Genomic DNA, 20,295 nt, shown 5'->3' with positions numbered 1-20,295 from the left:
GACAATGCATGCATATTGATAGTATGTTGATGCTTTTTTTTAGTTTGTGTCAATGTTGAAACGGCATGGGCTCTCATATCGGGTAAGTTATGTATCTCCAAAAAGATATTTATTAGAGTGTTTTATGTCTTAGATGTTCCTACAATTAATGCATGTAAGTTTGTAACTAATAAAGAATTTCCCCTTTGCAATTCAAATAACTGAAAAAATAGACACTAAAAAAAAGCTCAACATAATATCGCAATCAAGGAAAATAACAATACGCAAAGAAAGGAAAAAAAAAAATGTATTGTTTGTTATCATGTGTCTTTAAGTTGTTATATCTTTTCAACGCCTTTTGATACTTTTTTATATCATGTACGTTCAACAGATTCACATTTTTCTGAAGAAAACAAATAAAAATATAATTTCATTTTTTTGCTATTCATTTATATCTTAACAAATTGATATAACACATGTCAAATTTCACAAATATAACCTCCTAGGTATTTTCCATTGTCACATCCATTATCATGGAACTTGTATCTATGTCTAGCGTAGAAGAACATGCAGTCGTTTTCACTATCAAGTTTACTATCGGGTCCCTGATTAAATGCAAAGGCAAAATAAGTCATCTGTGTTGCTTCTCCGTGTTTTATCCATCTCCAATCGCCATTTGGTAGGTATCTATTGATATTACGTCCACCAACGTAGTAGTGAATACCTGTGAGGAAATCATCTTCATAATTAATATTCAATGACGTATGAATTTTGTTACAATGTAATCATTGGTGCTTTGTTAATCAATCGGAGCGTTTGGAAGAGATCAAAAGTAGCAACAAAAACCTTTAAAAACATTTTATAAAATTCAACTACTAAAACATGTAAAACGAAGTAATTATTTTGTTTAAAATATCACAAAACTATGTGGATTCTTTCTTTTTTAAGAGAACATTTCTTCGAGACACTGTAAAACAATTAAAATCCTGCTGCCTGCGTGTCAAACTGTATTTTACATCTTACTTGATAGTATAGTGCATTTATAGATTATCGTTCATCATCTCAACGAAATTGAATTTTCTCGCTTAACCAATAATAATCTGTTTGTCGCTATTTCACATATGACGACATTGTTGATTTTATTGACAACGGGCACGTACACCTTAACTTTTAAACAATAATGTTTCATTTTACACTAAAGTACTGAGAATCAAAATTGTCTTGGCTTATACACGCAGATATGTTTGAATGTGGATGAGCTAGAACATACATTTGTGAAGTTTAGCAGACTATAACCGTCTGCTAGAGTTTTGTATTAACAATACAGATACTGAATTATTTTGTCGTAAGATTTTAAACATCCACGATTATATTTTTATTAACATAGTTCTGATTTTTTTAAGCAGCCTTATTATAAGTTATTAAGTATTTTTTAGTTTGGTAAGCTCCTCAGTGTTTGTACCTATTGTTTATATTTTGTCCTCGAGCATTACTGGGGAGACATTAAATTGTCAAAAATATTCATCGCAATTTGAACATGGATAAAAAGGTGTCTCACATAGAATTTTAAGTCATTTCCTTTTTTTTATATTATATCTGGTACAGTAAAAGTAGCACAGGTATTGTTCTTATGAATGTTAAACAAAATTAATAAGATTGTCTTCATAATCAAAACGACAGTATAGTTTCCCATCGATAATTCTTAAATTGTAAGTAAACAATAATTTCTGCAAATATTTTGAGAGATAATTACCTGAATTCCGCTTCTGAAGGAACAATTTCATGACCATGGCTTCTTCGATAGTTTCGAAGTTAGCAAGGTAAGCACCAGGGTCTGTACAGCTCGCCTGTGATATAAGTAAAAGTAAAATGACAAAAATACATCCATAGAAAATTCAAAACGCAAAGTCCTTTTATAAAACGGCAAAATCAAAGTGCAAACACGTCAAACGAATAGAAATCAGCAGTCATATTCCTCATTCAGAACATGCATTTCCTTATGTAGAAAATGTTAGAATAAACATGGTTTCATAGCTTGCAAAACCCCTGAATTATATGACAGTCTAAAACAATTCCAATATATTGACTACAATGTATGAGTATATCAAAATCAGGTATAAAGGGAAAACAAATATAATTAATAAAGTAACAGTAGTTTACCGTGGTTCGAAATTTATAAATCGATTGGGAAAAAAAGCAAATACGGGTTACAAACTAAAACTGAGGGAAACACATGAAATATGAGAGGAGAACTACAACACAACAAACACACAGAAACGAACTATAATACAACAATGGTCATTTTTCTGACTTAATACAAGACAGTTTAAGAAAAAATGGTGGGTTAAACCTGGTTTTTTGGCCATGCCAAACCTCCTACTTTTATGACAATGTTAATTATAACATAACAATGACAAGACTACATGACAACACTACATGACAAGACTACATTACAATTAAATGGGAGAACACGTAGCACAGCAAAAACACGAATGCTAACAAAAAGGTACCAAGTTTAACATTTAATACTCCAGACGCCCGTTTAGTCCATACAAGACTATACAGTGACGTTCAGATGGGGAAAAAATTGAAAGCAAAAACAAAACAAATAGTAAACCATTTCATAGTAAAGCATTGAAAAATCAAAGATTTTAAAGTTGACATATTTTTTATGGGAAAATCACCATGAACATTTTATCAAAACACTTAATTACATGATACTTATATGTGGCTACCCGCTAAATTCACGCTAATAAAGCTAGCTTATGTAATATTGTTTAGCTTTTGCGTGATTTCCCTCTTATTTTCAGTATTTCATACTAAAATATCTCATCATGAATACCAGGATTAAAATATAGTATTTTCGGCACGCGTTTCGTTTACAAAAGGTTCATCAATGACACTCGAATCTACCAGTGAAAAAGTTCGAAGTTTAAGAGCATAGAGGACCAACCAATTTTTAAAGTTTTGTCATATACAGCTAAGAACATCTATTCATTTGTCATTTAGGAGCCTTTTATAGCTGAATATGTGGTATGGACTTTGCTCAATGTTGAAGGCCGTACGGTGATTTACAGCTGTTAATTTCTTTGTCATCTGATCTCTTGTGGATAGTTGTCTCATTGACAAATATACCAAATGTTTTGCATATATAGTCTTGTGTTCCCGTACTTTTTTTCTTAAAAGTTTTCTATCTAAGTAATACATACAAATGCTGCATCACCAGATACGTTGTCATCCTTGATAGAATAACAACCTTTCCCTATCTTCTCGTATGGTTTTTCGCAGCTCACTGTTTAACATAAAAAAAAAGATACGAAAGATTTATAACTTCATAACTTCATATCATGTAAATTCATAATTCATATCTTTTATTACAATGTCTACAATGTGCATTTACATGTAAATAACCTCTTCATAGACACAAGGATTGAAATTTGATATTTACGCCGGACGCCCGTTTTGACTATAGAAGACTCATAAGTGACGCCCGAATAAAAAAATGTTAAAAAGGCCTAATTGATATGTTGAACAGCATCAAAGATAAAAAATCCTAAACGTTTTGCTAAATACAGCTAAGTCAAGGCAACATTACATGTAGTATGCCACTGTTCAAAATTCATAAATCGATAAAGAAACAAAAAAGGGGTTACAAACTTAAACTGAGGGAACCTATCAAATATAAGAGGAGAACAAAGGAACAACAGAAACACAACACAAACAGGGAACACACATAGACACAAATGTTAATGTAACAACAGTCATTTTCCTGACTTGGTACAGGGTATTTTATGACAAAAATGATGGATGAACCTGGTTTTGTGGCATGCCAAACCTCCTTCTTGAATGGCAGTGTTAATTATAACATTTAAATGACAACAATACACGACAGGGTTACAATATATAAACAGGTAAATGGGACAACATATAGGAAAGAGAAACAAGGGAATAAAAGCCTTCAAAAGGTAACAGGTTAAAAAATATTTGTTAACGCCAGACGCGCGCTACGTCCACACAAAAATATGTTCAGATGTAAAAACGTTTGAAAGCCGTAACAACTACAAAGTTGAAGATCGCCGATTACCAAAAGTTTCAAAAAGTTGTGAGGCCAGGGTTATCCGTCTGGGACAAAAACATCATTATTATCAAGAATAATACATAGTTTTGCTAACAGTTAATTATATAAAATGACTATACAATAGATACACATGATTAATTTGAAGTGGTGACTAGCTAAGGTAACACTAACAAATAGGTAGAAAAAAAAAACCATTTACTTAGGCTAAACAATTGAAATTATCAATCTGGCAATTGATGGTAACAGCTTTTAGACGAATTATGTATGCATAAGTAAAAGGAATAAATTTGGCAAAAATATCTCATCATTATAATCAAAATAAAACCACATCTTTTTATTCTTCACATTACTCTAATAGTGTTTCTTTACTAATGCTTTAGCAATTATGGCAAAAAATGATGATTTGAAACATTGTTTTTATAGGTAGATTTAATAGTTAGAGACATAGAACATGAATCAAAAACAAATGTTGCAAACCTGTTGTTATTTGCATGCTTTACAAAAAACCAGGACAATATTTGATCTTTATAATAACTACATTTCTAAAAAGTAATGTATAACTGACCATGTATCTTTGTTAGCTATATCGTTCTTCAAAATTTAATTTGCTTTCAAATATCTTGCGTATTGAAAGTTTCATATTTTAAAACAAAATTTGCTGCTTATTGTGTTTATAGTCATAAATGGCTGAGGTCCTATTCATTTTCAAAACTTATCGCTATTCATGTTATTTAGCATTTTTTAGCTTTTAATTACGGTTATCGATCTACTTATCAGTCCGGATCTACAACGAGTTTATACTTAATAAAGTATTATCTGCATACACCCATATTGACGTTCTTTCTTGTATCGATCTACCTCTTACACCCAGGTATACACTACGATATACTCAACAAGTAACATTCGATTTTTTTTCACTTGCATCGATTGACGTGCATGCTTACACTTGCATCTACAAAGTTTGTCAAACTATACACCTTGTTAAAACTCACCTCTGATCGAATCATTAAGTTATGTGGATTTGGTTTTAAACTAAATGCACCTAACTTTTGTCAACTTTATTGTATGGTTTTACATTTTAACTCAATTCCCTCGTTCATTTCTAATAGAGAAAAGTAAAAAAAAGAACATGTGCACATTTCCTTTTTGTTTTCATCGTTCTATATACTGTTTATTCATTTATTTTCGTGGATACCAATTTTCGTGGTTTAAAAAAAGCCTCCCTATTCGTGAATATTTGTCATTATCATTATTATTGTTATTATCATTATACAGTATTTATAACAGCGCATTATATAATATTAAAATAACCCTAAGCGCATTACAAACTATATCCATTCACATATATAAGTATTATCAATAAAGTATATACGTCCATGTTAAAAACTTCTAAATCAATTAGATTTTAGAAATATAGCATTGATAAACAATAAAATATATATAAAATGGGCCTGATCAAATTAATAAAATGAAAATGGAAAATGGAAATATGACAAAGAGACAACAACCCGACAACAGAACAGACAACACCAGAAGGTCATCAATTGGTCTTCAATGCAGCGCAAAACTCCCACACCCGGAGGCGTCCTTCAGATGGTAATTAGGGAGATATTGAATCTGTACCAATAAAAATAAGTTAAACTTCAATAGCATTTGCTAATAAAAATTCGAAATGAACCAATAAAGGTAAGTTCAAAATTCAAAGTCTGCATTCTTTCCTTCAGAAGAGGATTATTCGTTTAACATCTAAATTCATGGTTCTCCTGTACCCACGAAATCCACGAAATTTGATATCCAACGAATATAGATGAATTAGTACTAGACGATTTCTCAAACACTTACCATTAACTGTATTCTGTATGACTTCCTGGTTAAATATCTCTCTCAGTTGTTGATTCAAATTTGACATATTAAATTCAGCATATAGAGGACCTGTAGCTTTGTTATTAAGTAAAGGAATATGTACGTTTGTTTCTCCGTCAGCTCCACAAATTGCAGACATCAAGCAGTAGAAAAGCCAGACATCACTATGCAGAGCAGACATATTTGAAATCTGTGTACAACTGAACAATGGAAAACTTTACGACTATACACACAAAACTATACCTATATATTGATCATTTGAAGTGCGAACATCCGAATATTGTAATTATGTTGTAATTTAACAGTACATGTTGGGCGTTAGTTAAACAAATGCATCATTGAGTGTCTTATTGACTAACTAGGCGTTATAGATTTCCACCCTAAATATATTAAGCACTTTTGTAATAGATATAATTAAAAAATCAGTTCCTTGCTAATAAGTTAACTCCCAAGACAGTCGATTGCCATCAAATATCAAACAATTGTAAGTGTTTCTGTGATTGGTTCTAACTTTAATTATAAGTGCATGTTCAATTGTCATCAAAATTGAAGTACATTTGTAGTGACATGACAACATTTAATGATAAACAGAAACAATTTACGTAATTTTATGACTGAAATTTACCAAGAATAATACTGTTGATATATTATATATTGTTGATGTTTTTTTCTGAAAATGTTCCGCATTTCACAGCGGGATTATACTTTTACTTTAATTATTTATCCCTTATTTTATTAACTTTGTATTTACATTGTATCAAAAATCAAATGGTTGTTGTTCAGTGTATGTTTATTTGAGTTACTACATTTTTTTTTGCGATAAGCCATTCAAATTGTCATTTTATATTGTGTCTTTCTATGTTGTGATGTTGCACTATTGTTTCAAAAAAAGGAAGAAGGTTTTGCAACTGTTTACACCTGTACTTAGTTAGGAATATGATGGTCACAGTAGTTCTCGTTTTTTTTATATAACTCATAAGTGGTTCCTGTTTCTCGATTTTTGATTTTTGATACATGTTAGACCGTTGGTCTTCCCATTTGTCATGTTGTATGGTTTTACACTTGTAAATGTAAAGGCTCTTTAAAGCTTGATATTTGGTGTCAACCGAGGCTCCGTGTTGAAGACCGTACCTTAACCTATAATGGTTTGCTTTTATAAATTGTGACTTGGATGGAGAGTTGTTTCATTGGCACTCATACCATATCTTCCTATATCTATGATAATATGAAACAGTTGGGTTCCCCACCTCCTTGTTTATGTTAGAAGAATTGTAGTATCGCATTTAATAATGAAGTCTACAATACAAGGACGTTTTTTGAAAAGTTGACAAGACTTACTTTAAAACTATTTTGATTTCATAATGCACAACGCACAAATCTTTTACGTATAATTAAATGCACGAATGTATTTTTCCTCATTTAGGTTTTATTCGTAATTTGTAACAGAATAGCTATGGTTTCACCTTAATGATATATTCTTCTGATTTTTCCGTCTCGTTCAGTCTCGTTGAAATCTCATTCTCCTTAATGAGCACTCTAGTGTTATTTCAAGACACAATTGCTCTTAGAAATCGAAACAAAAGTAATCTTGTACAATATACATGATATATCTGAGAAGACGTTTTACTTTGACACCAGGTTTAGTCCACCATTTTCTACTTCAGTCAGGAATATGTCAGTTGTTAACAATAAGATTGAAAGTAACTGTTAGGAAAAATATGGTTGTTTAATTTGATAGATGTTTTATGTGTTTCTTTTTGTTTTTTATTGTTCTAATTGAGATTGTGACACAGTGATGACTGTTGTACACCTATTTTTGACAATTATCATACAATTAGACGTTTACAACTATACAACCAGATTCATCCTACACATGATTGATAAAAACAATCATTGATTTTTTTTAATTTATGTTGTCGTTATTTTGTGCTCTACATGAACACATATAATTAATCATAATCCGTAAATTTCCATAAATATTTTGATTACGACATGTACAACCAATGGAACGAATGAAATGCATAATAATTTTTATACACGATGCATGCATTCACCATATGCATAAAAAGAGAAAAGATCTGTGCACCTCTTGATTTGAATATTGTCAGATATTCGAAATTCTCTTGAATACATATATATGTGACATTTAGTTAGTTTTCTTGTTTTGACACCCTTTGTAAGCACCGCATTTGGTCTATTTGATTGATTTGACTCTAAGCTCTTTAAATAAAACCATAATTGTAATGTGAGAATTAAAGTATGTTGTGTTACTTTTTAAGACATATCTTGATTGCATTATCTTGTTTTACTTTAATATTTAACCCCTTACTAGAAATATGCTTTCAACATTTACCCTTCCGGAGCACTTGAGATCACCTCAAGTTTTTGGTGGGGTTCGTGTTACTTAGTCTTTAGTTTTCTATGTTGTGTCTTCTGTATTATTATTTGTCTGTTTGTATTTTTATTTTCAGCCATGGCGTTGTCAGTTTATTTTAAATCTATGAGTGTGATAACATTAATGGTGACTGTTCCTCCGGTATATATCTTCCCTCTTTTCAAGCCTAAACAACATAAAATTAGCAGACATCAGTTTAAACACATGTTGAATTGAATAAGACAAGAAGGAATATTTCTCATCTTTCTAAAGCTTTATATTATTAAATTATAGTTGCTGTTGCTCTTAATTCTGACGCCGACGAATCATGCTTCAGACAGCTGATGATGAATCCCGGTTTATTGGAATACCTCTTTTACTTTTCCTGCTAAAAAAATTGCAAACTTAAGTAACCTTTCTCTTCAATCCCTAACATCACTGAAGGAATATTAATTGTCAAAATTCTAATATGGTGTACAAAATTTTGCACCCCATGTTTGTGGTATACCATCTTGCCGCAAATTTATTGCTTTCTGTTTGATATTAGATTAATATAAGGTCCAGTTTGTTACATCTTGTGATCAATTTATTTGGCAATCATCAATGTCAGTCAGCAGGGTCTACTAGGATAGTAAAATATCGGAACGCACGTGTGGCGTAAACCTAAAATGTCAATCCTGGCATCTATGATGAGTTTATCTATACCACCTGACGTTAGGTAACTCATTCATGAAAATACTCGCACTTTATTGTCCCCATCGCACCTCCGAGTCCTACATATGTAAAATATAATATATAATAAAGTGCACCATTTATCAATGTTGGTAGCCTCAACAAATATTTTCCAGATATCCTAGCTTTTAAGTCATATTGTTGAAGATTCAAAATAAGTGGTTTTGTATGGAAAAAAACCTTGTTTGTTCCATTTGTTGCGTATTTGAAATTATTAAATGACATGAAGGAATCAGCCCTTATACGGATAAATCGGCATGTGCAATACAAGCTACATTCCACTGTCTATATAAAGCATGAGTAATATTATTTTTCGAAAAGGGAAAATACGGAAAAAGCCGTATTAGTCCATGGGGGTTATACGGGATTCACTTCCGGTTTTGATTTTCTAACGCCTTACTTAACTTGAAACGTTTTGTTTTGCCTGAAAATAACATTTCTATTATACTTTTTTTAAACTTAAAACCATAGAATAAAACGTTTTAATCATGTACGTTTTAAAGTCTTAAAACAGAAATATTTCACAGCCTTTGAGAACGGCTACTGATTATTGACATTGTTTTATTTCCGTTGATCAATCACCAGACGACAGACGATCCAAGAGTTACAATAGGTAAATCGTCTTATTTATTCGTCTTAGCTACTCTTTATTTACTAAATAAAATGAACTGAAAATAGCCAAATATTGAGTAATTGGACGAGAAATCAGAAAGGAGTAGGTGCGGTAAGGGCCGAAATTTTCAAGTTCATCTAACGAAAGATTTTAAACACTTTTTAAACACTTAAGTGTCTATTTCAAATGATGCAATGAGTGTATGTGAAAGATTTAAACTGATTATGTCATTAAAAATGCTCTGATTCAAGGTTAAATATGCAAAATCTATCAAATATGCCAAAAATCGTCACTTTTCAGATGTTTTTTTGTCAAAAATGAAAGTGGCCGCATCCCTGTTCAACCTCAACCTTTATATATTATGTATTGTCATTAAATACAACTTGCATTTAAATATTATGAATGAACACAAACGCGGCCACTTTCATTTAAGACGTAAACCGTCTAAAATTTAACTAAAACGCTAAAATTGTGAAGATTTCAGTAATTTAGCATGACTTAATGATGCTAGTACCCGATATATGTGCATTGTATTGTCAAAAAACAGCTCATATTTATGTAACAGAAGCATTCTGCTTTTCAATAAATATCTTAACGATTACATTTTCACAATTTTCTAAAACTGCTTTATTTTGGGGCCAAAAAAGGGTCTTACTGAACCGACTCCTTTGATGTTACAATGTTGACAAAACAATCCATGGACGTGGAAATTTGAAAACGCAAAAGACAGGGTCAAGTTTCTTTAAAATAATTTATAAGAGAGGGACGAAAGATACCAAAGGGACAGTCAAACTCATAAATCTAAAACAAACTGACAACGCCATGGCTAAAAATAAAAAAGACAAACAGAAAAACAATAGTACACACGACACAACATAGAAAACTAAAGAATAAACAACACGAACCCCACCAAAAACTAGGGGTGATCTCAGGTGCTCCGGAAGGGTAAGCAGATCCTGCTCCACATGTGGCACCTGTCGTGTTGCTTAAGTGATTACAAATCCGGTAAATAGTCTAATTCGGTAGGTCATATTCATGAAAGGGAAGGGGATTGTAGTTACGACGTAAGGAACATATCCGATATCATTTGTGAAACTGTTATTCCATAACTGTCAACCAACTCGTGATGGCGTCCGTAAAATTTACGAAGGGATGATTTCAACTTCACCATTTGGAACTCTTTGTTTAATAGCTTTCTTAAAGTTAAATGAACTGGCTGTTTATATTTTAGACCTGTTCAAGTCTCGACCTCGAACATGTCGAATAAAGGGTCAATAAAGAAACAGTCAAGTAATAACACCATAGAATATCATTATTGTTGTTAAAACAAAGGATCATCTTTCGCTGCATGTTTATTTTATATAATACTAATATAACACATTTTATTTTTCACAAATATAACCGCCATAATAGTCTTTATTATCGCACTCGATATCATAAAACTGGTATCTGTTATTGGCATAGAAAAACATGCAATCCTCTTCATTTTTAGCTGTTCCTGAAGGTTGTCCTTCTGCAAATGCAAAGTATGTCATCGGTGTGGCTTTGCCATGTTTTATCCAACGCCAATCACCGTTTTGACGATATCGGTTGATGTTCCGTCCTCCAACGTAGTAGTGATTACCTTAAAGAAAATAGAAATCATCATAATTATCATCGCTGTAGTAGAATATGAGTTGAAACCCTAGTTTGATGCGACTGTCATACAAGTGAGAGGTTTAGTTAGGTATAAAACAAGCTAAAGAAGCATAAGAAAATGCCTACTCAACGTCAGGAATATAAAAGTTGTTACCAATTCGTTTTGTGTGTTTGAGCTTTTGAGTTTGCTGTTTTATAAGGGACTTTCCATTTTGAATTTTCCTAAGGATCAGTATTTCGTAAATTAAAACTTTAGGTACAAACGAATTATATAAGTTTATGATCTAACTGTAGTGTCAAAACTAGTTATGTAGATACTTTTTCCTGTGTTTCAAGTATAAAGAAAATAAGAATTGGTAAAGCTTATACCTGTTTTCTTCTTCTGAATAAATAAGGTCATGCTCATTGCCTCTTCAAGTGTTTCAAAGTTAGCCAAATAGGCACCAGGGTCTGTACAGCTAGCCTGCATTTTAAAAATGCAGAACATTGCAAAGTAAGATATTCTAAGGCCCGATATAAGTATTATTTTAAAATCAAATATAATTGAAAATTATGAAAGTGTACTCATCGTTATACACATGAACATGATTAAAAACAATATGTGAGTATAAAGTCTGAATCAATTCTGCATTATTCCTAAAGGAAATACACTTGTTTTATTTTGTCGCATTGATATAACTCAGCATATTGTATACAGTTCTATTAAATCACATATACTATTTGATACACTCATCATTGTGTATTTTTTTTTCTTTTTTAAAAAACAAAAGCAGATCACCTCTTTCACGAACAAAAGATCCAGTTATTAATCTAGTTTCTTGACATTTCTTGGAACACTCGTTGTCACATGTACGTTATCATTTTAGTTGATTTGTACAGATTAAGCAAAGTTGTAGTATGAATATGTGAACGAATGTATTTATTAAAATGTGTGATGTGTAATCTGGTTTTCGTTCTAAACTTTTACCTTTTATTAACCACTTTAATCGAATCAACTCGAAATGCATATTAGACAAATTTGATTTAAAGAGCATATTACACAAAAATGAATTTCAGTAGATGTAGTATAATATTTGTTTAAAAAAAAGGATGATAAAATATATTTATGAAGATAAAATCTAGCTATTGTTATAAAAAAAAGACACATTTGTGATGCATACGTACAAAGGCTGCATTACCCGAAACTCTTTCGTCACTGATGAAATAACATTCGCTTCCTATTTTCTGGTATGGCTCTTGGCAGCTTGCTGTTTAATATAATTAATAATGAAATGTGACAGTCAAACTATCTTTTGTAGATATGTATTAAAGATAAATATTTTATTCTAGCGTTAACAGTTTACGTTAATACGGAATTTATTTCATAGAGATCACAAATCTAAAATATCAGACATCCTGGACATTATTCATTACGTGATTGCTAGTAAAGTATCTTAATACAAAATGAATGTAAAGCATCATATTTCATCGGGATCTTTCGGATTATGATAACAATGATATGTATAGATAGAAAAACAAATCATAAACCTACCAAACAATGGATTATAGCAGTGTCCAAATTTCAACGTTCGTTCTAATATTGTAATTGTTTTAAAATGGTGATCAATGGACATGATACCTCAAATTATAGTTCATATCAAAATTTTGTTTGGTATTTGATATATTTTTTTTAAGTTAGTGTTTTTCAGTATTCAAGTGATTTTACTTGAATGTGTACTTCCTATATACATATATATTTTGGGTGTTTAATATTAATCTAAGTGTATCTATTTGTATACTTATATCTTTTTTTTTCAGCAATCGAAAATAAAGAAAAACAATATAAAGGAGCTCCTTATTAAAAACAAAAGGCAAGACAGGAGTTTTGAGTAAATAAAAAGGCAGGATGAACAACTTTTGGGGAAAATTAAGGCAACAGTAGTATACCGCTGTTCAAACTCATAAATCCATGGACAAAAAACAAAATCGGGGTAACAAACTAAAACTGAGGGAAACGCATAAATATAAGAGGAGAACAACGACACGAAAAGTCTGATGACAATGTATGTAAAATAATCTTGGTAATTCAATAAAATAAAACGATGAGACTGAATACAGTTCAAAAGGCAGGTCAGAGATTACAACTTGAAAAAGCAGGGACACACTTTTACTTCTAGCACCCCCTTTCCTCCTGTAATTCAAATGGTAGGTCCCAAAGAATAATTGACCTTCCTTAACAATATGTAAACCCTTCAACAGTTCAATTTGCCTGTCTGGAGATAGATACGTGATATTTGGTTGTGATTTGTCAGTCACGTTTTTAAACTTGCGTCAATTAAGAAGATTTAGCAGGACAACTCTCCACCCAATTCATAATGTGTAAAAGTAAACCATTAGTGGCCTTCAACACATGGCTCGTATAATAACTTTTCTTAAGTAACCTCGATGTATTACGTTAATTACAAACAAAGGATATTTTGAATGATTGCCAAATAGATAACTATTATTTAGAGTCAACACGACGTTGGGTCGTATGCCTTTCCACAAAGAAAGAAAATATCTTTACCTTAGACTCCAAAACGGCAACAGTTAAATGCATTGACCTGTAATTGTTTACTTTTTTTAAATTATTTTTTTTGGATGGAGAGTTGTCTCATTGGCACTTACACCATATCTTCCTATATATGTTGAGGCAATTCAAACGATAGAGTACAGACCGTTTAATAGACAACACTTTCAGAAAACGGCGATGTTAAATAATTCTTAATAGCACTCGTTGTTATCCGTCCGCTCCCCATCCCTTTGCTAGAAAAATTCACGTTCAATCAGTCTGTTACAGAATTTACTAAAGTGAGATAATTGTACAAAAACACAGATTTGTATCTACCATTAAGAATTCAAATAAATTAGGTAATTAACAAACCAGTATTGTTCTACGAGCGCTAGCAAACAAATTATATAACTAGCGCTCCGCGTATTCCGTCGGCCTCCCCTTCCCAACTCCTTTGCTAGCAATGGTTATTTCAAATCATGTCTGAAACAAAACTAGTAAACATGTACTAAAATAAAAATCGCAATCTACAATAAAACATTTAAATTACAGCCGATTTCATTTAGTTTGTAGGCAAAGGTAATATCTTTGGTTATCTTGCTTGCTAGTTGAACCGTGAAGTCATTATTAGGTAAGGTAAACTACCCTCCTTTAACAGAAGACTAGTTCGATAGATAACAAATCTATCTGTCTGTAGGTCTAGAATATTTCAAAGGAAAGGTAGTATACCTGACCTAATAATAACTTCACAGTTCAGCGAACAAACAAGCTAACCAAAGATATTACTAATAATATTACACTCTATAAAATCGGCTGTTAGTAAGTTCTTAACAAACCAGTACCTGGTGATGTGGTTTCAACCGTTTTAGTCAGCTGATTTAGTGTATTTGTATAATTTACCACCAAGTCCTGTAGGGTTTTCTCCAATGCATCAAGTTTTCGATCACAATTCCCACTATCTGCAAATTAATAAATACATTTATAACAAATACATATTATTCGACGAACTTCCATAGCGTATGGAAAAAAAGAAAGTGTTTTGCTATGTCTTAAATATCCGTTCAAATAGCAATAAAAGTCTTTATTATATACTTAGTAGTAAATACAGATAAATTGTATGTGTAATAAAATAATTGGCAAGCTTGCTGTATCAGCCACCCGTGATGATATCGATATCAGCACGGTTACAAAAGCTTTTTCACGCCTTTAATCTGTATGACATCACGTCATCGATTGCAGTCACTGTTGCAAAGGTTTTCAAATCCCTAATCTGTATGACGTCATGTCAAACCTATAATCTGTATGACGTCATTTGAAACCTCCTTATTTGTATGACGTCATGTCACATAAAAACATCTACTTGAGGTATATGTATATAATAAAGTGATATGATATGGCTTTTTCAATATCACACACCGTATCAACCCTCAACCAATATAATCCCTCGAGCAGAGCTTTTAGGATTATATTGGTGTCTCGGGTTGATACGGATGCGATATTGAAAAAGCCATATGATATTCTCTATTTATCATATGTTTAGTAGTAAATACAGTAGTTTTGCATATTTGATAAATAGCCTGCTGTTTAATCCATATCGCGCAAATTTGATGCGCAGCCTTTATCACATACCCTTTATCACACCCCTCCTTTTTTTTTTTTTTACATAAAGTCAGTTTTATTTTTTTTTTTTTGCTTAAGAAAATTTTTCCTCAAAATAGGTCAATTTTTTGAATAACGTCATTGTTTGGTATGTGACGTCACGAATGTCAAGTTTTCATATTGTATGTGACGTCAAGAACGTCAAGTTTTCATATTTTTTGGCACACCAAATGTAACTATAAAAAATACAAAACACACAAATAAATACAATAATAAACAAAATATTTAAAAAAAAAACAGCAGGTAAATTGTAAGGTAAACCAGGTGCTTCGGATAAGTAATTGAGCAGTTCTTTTAAGGCCTTTAAAACAAGACAAAAGTAGAACTGAAGGTAACCCAGTGCTATGGATCAGAAAACAGTTCATATAAAATAATACTCTTCTGTTGAAATATATGATAAAGCGTATAATATATGGCAAAAGCCGAATCACATACCGTATCACCCTCGACCAATATCATCCTCGGGCCTAAAGGCCCTTGGGCTGATATTGATGTCTCGGGATGATACGACATATGATACGGATTTTGCCATGTATTATTCTCTATGTAACAAATGCCACCAAATATTTATACATTCATAGAAAATAAAGTAACAAGCTTTTACAAGTAACAGTAAACAACTTCCGGTTATCTGTAGGTTTCTATTATTCTGCTCACATCTGGATAAGTAAAATTGATCTAGTGCCTGTTATCTATTTTTTGCACAACGAGATATTCCTCGTATCAAACTCCATGGAAATCTGCGTTGAATTATTTGGCCTGTCCATGACCATAAAACAATATTACGTCATTCACGTTTTTGGCTATTCTTTACGTCATTGATGACTTATAAAGGTTCACACAATGTACATTACGGCCATGACATCGGACATGTATATTTATTGCATTAATATACAATTCAAAGCACTCAACCTTTTCACTTGAAATCTTTTTTTTTTATAAACTTTGATTAGATATTCTGAAGCGGATGAGCAGTTTCTAAATGTCTAGTGTTAAAATTTGACACAGTAACAGGAGATATGACGTCATACAAGTTTGTGAAACATACTTAGTCCTGTTATGTCCACCCTGACGTCCAAATTATACTGTTCTGTTTTTCTGACGTGTAATTAAGGATGTTTGCTTGTCGTGTTTTGGATTTTTTGTCAGATTAACGATTTTGCCAATGGACCTCCCATTTTCTTTCTATACATCGTTTACGTGTACAGTCATGGGACAAATAAAGGCAACAGTAGTATACCGCTGTTCAAACTCATAAATCCATGGACAAAAAACAAAATCGGGGTAACAAACTAAAATTGAGGGAAACGCATAAATATAAGAGGAGAACAACGACACAACACTACAATGTAACACAACAGAAACGGACCAAGCATCAGACAAAATCCCACGAGAATAACAAATATAACATCAAAACCAAATACAAGAATTTGGGATAGACAAGTACCGTGACACGTCTTATCGCAATGTCAATTTACACTCAAACATAAGAGAAAACAAACGACGCAACGTTAAATTGTAACACACACAGAAACGAACTATAATATAACAATGGCCATATTCCTGACTTGGTACAGGACATTTTTTAAGGAAAAAATGGTGGGTTGAACCTGGTTTTGTGGCATGCCAAACCTCGCACTTTAATGGCAATGTTAAATATAACATTGAAATGACAACATAATATTACAGGACTACAATACAAATAAATAGGAGAACGTATTAGACAAAGAAACACATGATTAATGAATAACAAAAAGCATCAGGTTTAAAATTCAATACGCCAAAAATGCGCATTGTCCACACAAGACTCACCAGTGACGCCCAGATATAAAAGATCGAAAGCGAAAAAAAGTACAAAATTGTACAGCACTAAAGATCAAAAGTTAAAAAAGGTTATGTCAAATACGGCTATGTTTTTATGCTTGGGATAAGAACATCCTTATTATTTAGAACAATTAATGCTATTGCAAACAGTAAATTTTATCAAATGAATATAACAGATATACATAATGAAACTGAAGTATTAACTCATTACATAAAACAAACACGAATACATAATGCAAAAAGACCAACAAAGAATAGACACACCCGACTCAGTCCAGGCCTCAACGCAGTAAATTATGAAAATGACGTCACATACGATGGTGGAAAGGCATTAAAAATTACGTCACATTTGAATATAGGAAATTTCTGAAACAGCAGAAAAATGACGTCACATATGAAAAACTATATCTCAAAAGTAAGATAGAATTGGGATTGATTAAAGATTATAATAGAACTAAATACTGATATTGCATTTAAACACAATGCATATTGCAATACTTATTAATAGCAATTAACTATAATATATTTATGTCCAGTTTGTTATGAATCCAACTTCAAACGTAAATTATCGTACAGATTACGTTGACCAAAGTTAAATCTAATAAATGACGGCGGTGATTAATTTGTCTTTCCATAACACATAAATATAATAGAAAAGACGTCAATACATTTGACAAAATCCGATGAGAATTACAAATATAACATTAAACATTTCAAAAGTGAGTTCTCACTAAAAACATGTCCCATCATTTCAACTAAAATCGATGTTTTTACAAAAAAATATTACCAAGTAACTGTATGAGCCATTTTTATGAAATAGATACCAAAAGATGTTAAAATGTCTGAAGTTTTTTTGTTTATAATTTAGTCATAATTTTCTTGAGTTTCGTTTTCATCATCTGATGAGATAAACACAAATGCAAATTTTTACGATTTTAATTTGGTTAGAATAAAAGCAAACTTTTAAAGAAATATTTTTTTTTGTGTTCATCTCGTCAGAAAATTCGAATGAGCGTGAATAATACTATAACCAAATACACAAAAAAAACTTCAGACATTTTTACAGCTTGTGGTATCTATATTATGAAAATCGTTCATACAGTTACTTCGTAAATTTTTTTTGAAAAATATCGATTTTAGTTGAAATGATAGGACTTTTTTTTACTGGGAACTCACTTTTGTCCCATGACTATAATCATAAGTCATTTGCAAAAGTCTTTTTTATTTTTATTTTATTATTTATTTTTTAATAGTTTTTGAGAATTTTAACTGTTCAATGATACATGTAAAGCTATGAAAAAACAAGAGTAAATATTTTCCAGGCAAAATTTCAATGGCTTATATCTCGACAACAAGCACATTGACCGCTATATATTTTTTGGGCTTTTTTGATTCCTCAATCAATACACTATCAATATATACTATTGTTATGGAAAGCTATTTATTTTGAATCTGAGCAGCGAAATTCCTTAACTCTGTTATGTTTGCCCTGACTTACCCTAAATACTGTTATGTTTGCTCTGACTTGCCCTTTATCCTGTTTTGTTTACCCTCACTTACCCTTAATTCTGTTCTTATTGCCCAAACTTTCCCTTAATCCTGTTCTAATTGCCCAAACTTCCCCTTAATCTCGTTCTGTTTGCCCTGACTTTCCCTTAATCCTGTTCTGTTTGCCCTGACTTATCCTTAATCCTGTTTTTATTGCACATACTTACCTTTTATTCTGTTCTTATTGCCCAAACTTTCCCTTAATCCTGTTCTGTTTGCCCTGACTTTCCCTTAATCCTGTTTTTATTGCCCAAACTTCCCCTTAATCTTGTTCTGTTTGCCCTGACCTACCCTTAATCATGTTATGTTTGCCCCGACTTTCTTTTAATCCTGTTCTGTTTGCCCTGGCTTACCCTTAATCTTGTTCTGTTTGCCCTGACTTACCATTAATCCTGTTATGTTTCCCTGACTTACCCTTAATCCTGTTATGTTTGCCCTTACTTACCCTTAATCCTGTTATGTTTTCCCTTACTTACCCTTAATACTGTTCTGTTTGTCCTGACTTAGTACCCTTAATCCTGTTATGTTTGCTTAGACTTAACCTTTAATCCTGTTCTGTTTGCCTACATCTATTCCTGACTTACCATTACTTCTATCTTGTACGCTGCGTTTCACCTCCTGTTGAATAACTCTCTTAAGTTGTTGAGTCACGGTTGACAAATTTAAATCAGCAAAAAGTGGCGCCTTAACATTATCCATTAATGGAATTTGTATATTTGAATTTTCGTCCGCTTTGCAAACACGAAAAACTGTCAACATGTACAAAACACAGACAATAAACACCGTGGACATCTTTTAAATCTTTCAATAACTTATAAAATAACGTTAAAGGTTCATAACAAAATATTATGCATGTTTTAATTAACTAAATATGAAACAGTATTCTCCTTTCAAAGTGTTAGCATCCGAAAAATAATATTTACACTTTACATAATACAGTTAAGTCTGGACGAATGTTAAACTACAGCAAACCCAAGTTGAAGGTAGAAGCTTTAACATAGCAATGATTTTTTTAAATCTGTACGAAATATGTAGAATCATAATGTTTCTTCCTATCCTTTGTTTCTTCGTATTAAAACAACTAATGATTTCAATTTTTAAATCTTATTTAACTGTTTTTAAATAAATATATTTGTATAGTATATCCATACTTGGCATTAAAATACTAATATTTCAGTTTAAAATTTTCAAATATGCTTAAATCAGCTACATTTTCTTCAGCGTGTGAAGTTCGGACACTTTTTTCGAAGTTACTTGTGGTATTTTTGTTTAAAAATTGCGGGAGGGGGATGGGTTGGGGTGGGGGATTGGCATGTTGGGAACTGGCTGTGATCGTGTTCAATAATGTTACCTTTAAATTATCTGTACCTAAACGGGATATACGGTAAGGCGTTCGTGCAACGCATGATATGCTAATGGCGAATCTCGTGTTGTGTCAAGATAGCAACATTTAAAAA

The 20,295-nt window shown here is 31.9% G+C and overlaps 2 protein-coding genes across 2 annotated transcripts; both read right to left on the bottom strand.

Moving 5' to 3' along the window:
- Positions 1-407: 407 nt before the first annotated feature.
- LOC143058308 (uncharacterized) lies at positions 408-6,158 on the bottom strand. Its single transcript, XM_076231784.1, has 4 exons — positions 5,900-6,158; positions 3,189-3,271; positions 1,733-1,826; positions 408-703 (listed from the first exon to the last, which is right to left on the bottom strand). The coding sequence occupies exons 1-4, from the start codon at positions 6,099-6,101 to the stop codon at positions 459-461; spliced, it is 624 nt and encodes a 207-aa protein (XP_076087899.1). The 5' UTR covers positions 6,102-6,158; the 3' UTR covers positions 408-458.
- Positions 6,159-10,928: 4,770 nt separating this feature from the next.
- LOC143057976 (perlucin-like protein) lies at positions 10,929-19,752 on the bottom strand. The gene is made up of 5 exons (XM_076231432.1): positions 19,423-19,752; positions 14,650-14,766; positions 12,442-12,524; positions 11,647-11,740; positions 10,929-11,263 (listed from the first exon to the last, which is right to left on the bottom strand). Exons 1-5 carry the CDS (start codon positions 19,628-19,630, stop codon positions 11,022-11,024), a joined length of 744 nt encoding a protein of 247 aa, XP_076087547.1. The 5' UTR covers positions 19,631-19,752; the 3' UTR covers positions 10,929-11,021.
- Positions 19,753-20,295: the final 543 nt, after the last annotated feature.

Source organism: Mytilus galloprovincialis, chromosome 14, assembly GCF_965363235.1.
Source record: "Mytilus galloprovincialis chromosome 14, xbMytGall1.hap1.1, whole genome shotgun sequence".
Taxonomy (NCBI): Eukaryota; Metazoa; Mollusca; class Bivalvia; order Mytilida; family Mytilidae; genus Mytilus; species Mytilus galloprovincialis.
Note: the sequence above shows the minus strand (reverse complement) of the source record. Positions and strands in the feature narration are given on the sequence as shown.

What these genes read in the sequence shown, in the direction of transcription:
- LOC143058308 (XM_076231784.1), bottom strand. Translation starts at nt 6,101, where the DNA reads ATGTCTGCTCTGCATAGTGATGTCTGGCTTTTCTACTGCTTGATGTCT. An exon ending in CATACAGAATACAGTTAATG is followed by an intron (nt 3,272 to 5,899) that starts GTAAGTGTTTGA and finishes TATGTTAAACAG; the next exon opens with TGAGCTGCGAAAAACCATAC. An exon ending in CCTTCAGAAGCGGAATTCAG is followed by an intron (nt 704 to 1,732) that starts GTAATTATCTCT and finishes ATTTCCTCACAG; the next exon opens with GTATTCACTACTACGTTGGT.
- LOC143057976 (XM_076231432.1), bottom strand. Translation starts at nt 19,630, where the DNA reads ATGTCCACGGTGTTTATTGTCTGTGTTTTGTACATGTTGACAGTTTTT. An exon ending in CGTACAAGATAGAAGTAATG is followed by an intron (nt 14,767 to 19,422) that starts GTAAGTCAGGAA and finishes ATTAATTTGCAG; the next exon opens with ATAGTGGGAATTGTGATCGA. An exon ending in TTTCGGGTAATGCAGCCTTT is followed by an intron (nt 11,741 to 12,441) that starts GTACGTATGCAT and finishes TTTAAAATGCAG; the next exon opens with GCTAGCTGTACAGACCCTGG.